The 9,562-nt window shown below is 34.0% G+C and overlaps 1 protein-coding gene across 1 annotated transcript in view; it reads right to left on the bottom strand.

Annotated features, from left to right (window-relative positions):
- Positions 1 to 651: 651 nt before the first annotated feature.
- PRR27 (proline rich 27) overlaps positions 652 to 9,562 on the bottom strand; it is a 30,244-nt gene continuing 21,333 nt past the window's right edge. The window contains exon 2 of the mRNA XM_064584008.1: positions 652 to 1,107. Coding sequence (XP_064440078.1) covers positions 652 to 1,107 — 456 coding nt within the window. The remainder of the gene's footprint in view (positions 1,108 to 9,562) is intronic.

The raw sequence follows: 9,562 nt of genomic DNA, 5'->3' as shown, positions 1-9,562 counted from the left end.
TCTTAAAATAAAGCTCATGAACATGTGTATATGTGAAAAACAGTATTTTCCCTTAATATCAGAAACAAGGCAGGGATGTCTGTCGGATCACTTTTATTGAACACTGAACCGGAGGTTTAAACCAGTACAGTATGCATTAACAAATAAATGGAAATAAATCAGTAGCATCCAGTTTGGAAATTAAAATGTTTACTAACAGATGAATGGATAAAAAAAAATATGATATGGCTGTATCATGAAATGCTACTCTGAAAAAAAAAAGACAACTACTGATATACTTAACTACTTGGACAAATTTCAAAATAATTATGCTGAGTGAAAGAAGCCAGACAAAAAAGAGTATTTACAGTATTATTCTGTTAACATGCAATTCTAGAAAATGCAAACCAATCTGTAAGGACAGAAAATAGATTAGCGATAGGAGAAAGGGGAGGGTGGGATTTTTTTTTTTTCCATAGGTATATAGATATGTCAAAACTTACCATGGTGTACCTTTTCAGTGTCTGTAGTTTGCTATATGCCAATTGTATCTTAATAAAGCTGTTCAGAATGTTTAGTCTGATATTTGTTTGCTTATGGGGAGATTCAGTTTCTTTCTATCTCCTACAAATTCCATGCTCTATGGGAGTAAGGTTTAGGCAACCCACCTAGTCAAGAAAGCTGAGGTTCTGAAGCAGCAGGCTCGGCGTCATCAGGCTCTAGGGGCCCAGGCTCAACCGCAATAAGCTTTGGGTTGGGAGGTGTAGTAGGTGTAACTACAAGAGGTGTAGCTATATAAGGCTCAGTAGCCATAGGCATGGGAGCACTGAGTGGGATAAAAGGTCCTTCAAGTCTACTCAAGGGAGGGACAAAGTAGGAAGATTTCTGAGGAGGAGGAGAGGGGACTGACGAAGTAGTTATGGTAAAACTAGGACTGTGGTGGAGGAGGGCTCCTGGAGAATTGAGAATCCAGGGATATGAAGGTACCCCTGAACCAGGGTCAGGATTCCCAGGGTAAGTGGGGATTTTATTCCTTGAAGGACGAAAAGGAAGAGCAAAATTAAGGCCTGATGTGGGAGGAGGAGTATTCAGAGATGGGTCAAGAAGGTAATGATTGCCACTGTAATCCTAAAGGAGAAGCAAAGAAGTCAGTTAAAGTTGATTGTTTATACCTATCCTATCTATATATTACCCATGTTATGACCATGATGCTATACAATGAGTGAAGATTATTTTTTGTAAGAATTCCAATTTAGTCTCTTTCTTAAGGGTAATGTGCTTCCATAATTTTTGTGATTGAAACCAATAATTTCTTGAGAAAACTGAATAAATCTCAATTCTGGGAGAAATATTTTGTGTTTAAGCAAATCAGAGTGTTACAAACTGAACAATATGCCAGCTTAGGCCAGGAGAAAAATAGAAGGAAAGTGTGAGCACAGTATAGAACTGGTATTTCCAGGCAGGCCTCCTTCTCTGTACCCTCTGCCCAGCCCACTGCTCTCATTGCTCCCAGACATCTTAAGCGCCCCACCAAAGCATTCACTTAGATATACCTCTTCCAGGCGCCCTTTTGGTCTCCTCCCCCATCCTATAGCATCCTAGTCCACTCATCAAGGCCAAGCATCTCCAATTGTTATTAAGAAGGAAAGCAGAGTGGATGTGGATGAGTGACTACTGACTTTTTTTTTTTAAAAATTGAGATATAATTGATGATAATTCATACCATATTGTATATTTGAACATTTTTAAGACAGTAGATCTTAAAAATTTTCATCACAAGAAAAAAATTATAACTGTGTGGTGATGGATGTTAACTAGACTTAATGTGGTGATCATTTTGCAATATCTACTACTGGCTTTTCACATTTAACTTTCCCTGTGCTGTTTGTGTTTTAAATAAGATTATTAATATTGCTGATGCATTCACTATTAAATTTCAAATTATTTCTTTCTGTAGAAGGACCTCTACAACCTCCAGTTGCCCCACATTTGTCTATTACACGTATGTGAGACTGGCGGGGAGCTCCAAGGTCCCAAAATTATGTAGGAATTTACAGAAAATTAAGACATTTCTTGGTCTCACATCCAAAAAATTTTATTTACTATCATAAACGTTTCATAAGCAATTTTGGTATATATTGGTTTATATATCAAGATTCTAGATTATTTGATTCATTGCATAGCTTAATTATGATTTAAAGAATTTTAAATGTTTATAACATACATATTTTAAAATATTATAAACTATATTTAATATTTCTTATGTGTTTATGTTAATGCTAGCAGTTGACAGACATTTTCTTTACATATATTCCAAGTTAATTTGTCAATGGCAGACACCATTTATCATAGATACAGTTTTCATATTTGTTAGAAAATATTGCCTTCGTTATCAACAGTACTTTTCTATGATATATAACTTTAAATTTGAGTTTAAATCATTTAATCTAAAGTGCTGGCAGTGAAACCAGACAAGATATCACTATGAATAGGAAAATTACAAGATATATAAATACACATATGCTTATATTTATATATGTATTTTTAATGAGCCCATCATAGCAAACAAATAACGCATTTCTAAATTACTTAGCTTTTCAAGAAAAAAAACATTAGACTGAATTATTTAACATTATTAGATAGAAACACCATTTTTAAAAAATACTATTTTAAAAAGAAAATAATATAGACTACATTTTAATATCTTAAAATATAAATAAATATGAATATATTTTACCTCTTCACCAGAAGAGAGAACTTTCTAAAACAACAAAGAAAATAATGTTTGTTTTAAATTCCATGCCACTAAAAAATACCGTTCTTTAGAGCTCTACCTACATTCAGAGTGACTATAACTGACAAAACTCTCCAAGCAACTTGGAATTTTCTTTCTTAAGTGATAGACTTGTTTGCCTTGTTTTCCTGTGACTATGTAGACTCTTCTGTTTTCTAAATACATTCTTACAAAATAGATATGAAATGGCTAAAATTAATATTCTATTAGTGCCAGTGTTTCTACACTATCATTAAATTTCTCATTCATATTTATTTATAAACTTTCATATACAGGGCACAATTGGCTTATTTACACCACATATTTACATTAGAGCATCATTTGTGTTTATTACAAAATTCCCTGTGACTAAACAAGGCTTTGTAATATAAATTCTCAATAAATGCAGATTGTTCCTCAGTGGCTTTGGGATATTTTAAGCTTTTTCTTGATGGATAATCAAGGATTTATTTTTAAAAAGTATAAGATGAGTGCCTATTGTGTACTGTCTATGTGCTAGATATTGGGATCCTAAGTACTGGAAGGAACAAACAAGGTTTCTTTGTTCAGACCTAGTTACTACATCTCCCAGCCAGGCCAGCTTCCTCATTAAAATTTAATATTGTATAAAAACCAAAACAATGAATAGACAAAAAGTAGAAAAAGACCTTTAAATATAGAGAACAAATTGATCATTGACAGAGGGAAGGGGGTGGGAGGAGGGTAAAATGGGTGGAGGGCATTGGGAGATATAGACTTCCACTTACTGGATGAGTAAGTCATGGGACTAAAAAAGACACAGAGTAGGGAATATAATCAATGATATTGTAATGGCACGTTATCCGTGACAGATTGTAGATATACCTGTAGTGAGCACAGCATAACATAAGAGAAGCTGAATCACTATGTTAGACACCTGAAACTAATATAGCATTGTGTGCCAATTATACTCAAATAAAACATGGAAGAAAAAAAGAATTTAATATTGTATATAATATTTCTTTCCAATTTAGTTTGGTTTCCTGAACTACTGAGTTAAAAATGTTTCCTTATGCATCATATTTTCATCCTTAAGTATGATGCATGGAGCACAAGAGATACAGGTTTCAGAGTGTTCACAGAGACAAATGTCAGTGACTTGTATTGTGACCACAGAGGCCTAGTTTCTCATAAGTAAAATATTAACTCTTATAAGAAATTCAGAAGAATATCTCATACTGTTTTCATTTTAATAGTTATTTTCAAAACCTTTCTACAGCTTTGCCATATGTCTCATGGTATTAGGTCAAAAGTGTGCATATCCAGACCACATCTCTTGGCTTTTCTTTGCTAGATTGTCATGTTTCTCTAGTGCATACTTGTGGGTAGGTGCAAGGATAATTTTCTTAGCACACTCCCGTCATCAGAATATGAAGCAAAAATGACAAAGAACTTAAAAAATCTACTATCAGTTAATTGATGAATGCTGTGGTCTCCTACATAGGGATGCTCTCTGGGTATTTTCTGCCCAGAAGTTATCTAGCTCCTTGGGACACATTCTTTCTGCTAGTAATTCCTAGATCATGCTTTCTTCTGCTCTAATCTTTCATACGGGCACAACCTTTCCAGATTCATCACTTAATTTGTTCAAGTAAGTTTAGTACATTGTCATAAATTTTATAGGTGCACGTAGAGGAAAATCGAGCATAGCAAAAACTTTATCACACTGCAGAGAGAGTGCACGTACTTAGTAACTTCTGCTCATTGAAAAGAAATAAATACCTTATGGGAAATAGGTTAAACACAAATATATTTGTGTTCCGTAAACATTTTTCTATCAAATAAGAATAGATTAATAGCACTAATATTTTAACAGCAATAGTAGTCACAAAACTGCATTGTAAAGAAATCAGGGACTTTTAAAATGTAAAATACACTTTAAGGTAAAAAAAAAAATTCATATGTAAATGAAAAAAAGTTTTACCTCATCAGGGAAGTGGAAGCCCATCTAAAACAAAGGAAAAATTAATTCACTGTGGCTATTTATTTGAAAACACTTGTACCCAGATTGCCATATTACTGAAGAATTTGTACAGTCTTATTAGTAGTGTTTCTTTTTTATAAGATTTTATTCATTTATTTGAAAGAGAGAGCGCGCGAGAGAGCACAAGCGGGGAGGGGTGGGGGGGTGGGGAGGAGTAGAGGGGGAGGGAGAAGCAGACTCCCCACTGGGCAGGGAGGCTCTCGGGGCTCCACCTGGGATCAACATATGTCCTTTTTTTAAAGATTTTATTTATTTAATTTGAGAGAGAGAGAGTGCGAGTGAGCATGAGCAGGGGTCAGGGGGTGGGGGCACAGAGAGAGAAGCAGACTCCATGCTGAGCAGGGAGGCGGAAGCGGGACTCCATCCCAGGATCCTGAGATTGTGACCTGAGCTGAAGGCAGATGCTTAACCAGCTGAGCCACCCGGGTGCCCCACATATGTTTTTGAGCTCAATAGTTGCCTTAGAAAGTTTTACTTTGGCTGAAGGATTTTAGTTTGAAATTTGTAAATCTGAAAGATCATCTGGCTGTTATTCATATTTCTGGTTTTGCTGCTGTCTTTCACTCTCAGGTTTTGTTTGCATTCTGTGTGTGTGTGTGTGTGCATAAGCAAGTATAATTTCCACTTGTTTACACTTGCAGAAGGATCATATATTCACTTGTTCTCCAATTAAGCTTCAACATAGTTTATAAATTCACCACAGATTATGCCAAGAATAAAAAATAGTGTAGAAACTCATCATTTACTATTTTAAGAATTAGAGTTTAATTCAGGTAATTTTAGGAGATAGAATAATATCTTTTTTTTTTAAGATTTTATTTATTTATTTGAGAGAGAGAGAGCACATGAGAGGGGGGGAGGGTCAGAGGGAGAAGCAGACTCCCTGCTGAGCAGGGAGCCCGATGCGGGACTCTATCCCAGGACTCCAGGATCATGACCTGAGCCGAAAGCAGTCGCCCAACCAACTGAGCCACCCAGGTGCCCTTTTTCTTTCTTTCTTTCTTTTTTTTTAGGAGATAGAATAATATCTTAAGATTTGCCCAGGGTGATCACAATAATTGCAATAGTAGTTAATAATATCAAGTAGCATTTGAGTTCCTAGGTACTCTAATAAGCACTTTAGATAAATATTTAATGCTCAAAACCATTCTATGAGGTAAGTGTCATAAGTTTCTCCTTTTACAAAAGAGGATATTTAGCACACTCATTGACTAGGATTTAGAATTTTCCATCAGCTATCTCTTACATCAGAGTCTCATCTGCTTATGCTACATTGAAGGTCATTATGTCCATTGACTTTGACTCCATCAAGTGTTCCTTGGGACTCTACCTAAACACTTCCAGCAATGGAACATCACTGCCAGAAGAAGCCCAATCCAGCTTTCTATAATTTGAAGACATAAACTCTGTTAAAACAATCTGCATGGGATTCTGGTTCCCTGTAACTTTGTCCTCTTCTAGCCCACTGCATTTTTGAACTAACCTCTTTTCCTTGCTGGTTAGCCACTTAGATAACACAACTTTATTATTTTGCTTTTTAAAATTTCTTTTGAAAAGTTTGGCACAACAAACCTCATGCCCATTAACACGTCTCTTGGCTTCATTGTTTTCAGTGCTATATTAACTTATGTTAATCATACGAATTCCTATCTACAGTTGTTCGATGGTTACACTATTGCTATAATTTGGAAGTTTATTTACTCACTCACCTTTGCAAAAGAAACACACAAGATGCAGGCCAATAATAGAAACTTCATTTTGAGTGACCCTATGAAGATTAATTTTATAAAGTGGTTGTTTCAGAAAACATACAATATATATCTTAGTTATTTCTCTTCTCCTAGAGAGAGACAAAAGAATGCATGGCTTTATTAGTCCGATTAGAAGCACCCTCAACAGAAAATTTGGTCCTGCTATTAACTACTGTTGTTACCTAACAGGAATGATGCTAAAACAAAATTACCCTTTTCTGCAAATGTCTTTCAACAATTAATTGGCTTCTACCTCAACTTCTTTAAGTGGGAGTGAACTCATTTAGTTACCTAGGGATACATTTTTGCAATTAATTTGTCATGGAGGGCTTACCATGAAATAAAATTGCTTAGTAGCCATTCTATGGGTGATGTATTAGTATTTTCTTTTTACAGGATAATTGGGAGATTGGTATCAACCGCTTGGAAAAATTTCCAGTCCTAATGTTGTTGCCCCTGTATGCTGTGGCATAAACCTTTAGGCTCTTAATCATCCATTTTTCCTCTTTCTCTGAAAACACCCTATGTTCAGGTGTGTGTCTTGATTAGGCTCAATTTTCTTCAAAGAAAGTAAAGCCAATCTCTAGTTGGTTGTCTTCTCCCTTCCCACAAAACATAAATTATCTCTACTCAACTAAAAATATATATACAAGACACTTATATAACATTATTTAATATCTCAAAATGTGAAAAATATAAGTGCCAAGAAGTATTTTATTAATAATGATGTCAGGTTCATAATATATTGCCAAATGAATATTCAGATGTTAAATATAGCTAAAGTATTTAATGGGTTATTTTTAATTAGATGATGTCTGATTTTTAAAATAATTTCCATAATTTCATTTTATCTTCTATAGTGTATATTTTTTTGTGTGAAGTGAGAATGTATTACTTGTATGGTATATATATTCCAATAAAATGAAGTATTTTCAAGTTTTTGATGAGACCATGAATGCTTTAGTGCCTAATTCATAACAAGATCTTGGCTGCAAAATTATATTAATGGGGGAAGCCCTGCAAATTATATACTCCATCCATTTCTCAAAAAAAAAAAAATCTAATTTTAGATCACCTGTTTACCTGTTTAACATGGTTTTGACCACATATTGGATGGTCTTTTCTATAATGTTCTTTGGTATTATACATCTGTTTTTTTGTTGAGAGACTACATAAAAAAGAAACCGATAGGTTTTACCATTGTTTGTAAGTTGTAAAGATGCATGGGACAAAGATCTGTGCCTCATTCTCTTTCCCTATAGACAACACTGGAGAAATTCCTGACAGGTCCCAATACGTAGGCCTTTCTTGAGCTATGGATAAACTTTCATGTCCTAGATACATTGATATTATTTATCTCTTGTTTTTGCATTTATTTTTGTTTTTTGCCTACCAGGAATTTTAGAGTCAAATATCTTAGCCATATTTAGAACTCTACAGGGCATTATGATCTCATTTGGGAATGCTTACTGCATCTCTGGCTTTATATTATTTCCCCTAGCCTTGCTTTTCCCTTATCAAAATATTTATATCTTTTTTAAAAAATTCTGTTTTACATATTTTGCAAGCTGTCTTAAATCCTTTTAGAATGGGTCATATTATAAACAAACAGAGGAACAAATTAAGCAATCTAACAAATCTCCTAAAATTGTTTATAGTGCCAAAATTTCCCTTTGGTGTTGTTTTAACATTTTTGTAGAAAGAAAATAAAAATGTTAACTGGTGAAACAAAAATAAGAATTTGTACCTAAAGAAGATAATATTTTATTCTTTAATATAGATCAGTTATTTTTAAATTAGCCTATACTTCATTGTACCGCACATGTGACCTAAAAATTAATAATATAAAGTTAACTGATATATTTATTGATCTCTCTAAAATCATTCCTTTTAGCCTTATCTGGGTTTCTGAAATAGGAAGATTTAATTGGCTGGAGCCAGATTTTCATACACTTATTATATGGCAAATGTCTAATTTGCCATAATAATAATTGTCATATTGTCTAATAATTATCCAATAATTGTCAAATTGTGTGGCACTTCAATAATTTAGAAGAACCCCCTTCCCCTTATCCCACTATTATTCTGGGAACCTATCAATTTGATTATATGTAATGGCCCAAAAATATAGATACATATAGATAAAAGAAACTATGTGAGAAAATGCACATTCGCCGTTTTTTTAATGTGCTTTGAACAGAAATCCTGTATAACTGGTTCAAATAATACCAGCTTAAATTATTATATGATAGATAATCCAGTAAGCATAGTTTTACTTAATTTGACTTTTGTCTTAATGTGACTATTAATTTAATGAGGCTCTTATGCATCAGCAATTCTATTAAAGATGAATAAGTATTTTTTCTTCATAAAGAATACAAAAAAATAAAGTGTTCCTATCGGAATAATTAACAGCCAACAAAGGATAACTCAATTATAATTTTAGAGTTCTAAAAAAATCACTTGAGAATGGAAAATCCCAGATTTATCAGTATTTAAAAATCTTTTCTCCCTTGTCTCACTGTCTCAGTTTATTTATCTATCCATATATCACTTGTAATTTAGTACTTTAGAATGCTCCAGAAGGAACAAAGCATTCATGTCTCATTCAAATAATAATTTTCTCTTCTCCTTTTCCTCAGTTTTTTTTTTCCTTCAACTAGCTTTTACATGAGAGGGGATGACTTGATTCCACTCTTCAGTTGTTCAAAGGAACACGAGAGTACCTGAGTAGAACAAACCCACCCTTTTAGGGTTTATCTGAACTCCTGAGTCCAGTCTGAATGTAGAGATTAAAAAAAAAAATTCCCCTGATGAATCTTCTCTTACGTAGTCTTAAAGTGATCATTCAGACATGTGGTGGATTAGATTTACACAACACCCCGTGTGACTAACTTCTCCAAACCAGGAGAGAATGTAAATATGCATTTATAGGCACTCTGTGAAAGTCTATCTAACTGAAACCTAGGGGAGAATCTTTTACAAATGGAAGCATCTTTATACCAGGGTTAGGGGAAGGATACCTTGTTTCCAGGA

This window comes from Mirounga angustirostris, unplaced genomic scaffold (assembly GCF_029215605.1).
Source record: "Mirounga angustirostris isolate CCGP_5_RB_7025 unplaced genomic scaffold, mMirAng1.0.hap1 SCAF_2, whole genome shotgun sequence".
Lineage (NCBI taxonomy): Eukaryota > Metazoa > Chordata > Mammalia > Carnivora > Phocidae > Mirounga > Mirounga angustirostris.
Note: the sequence above shows the minus strand (reverse complement) of the source record. Positions and strands in the feature narration are given on the sequence as shown.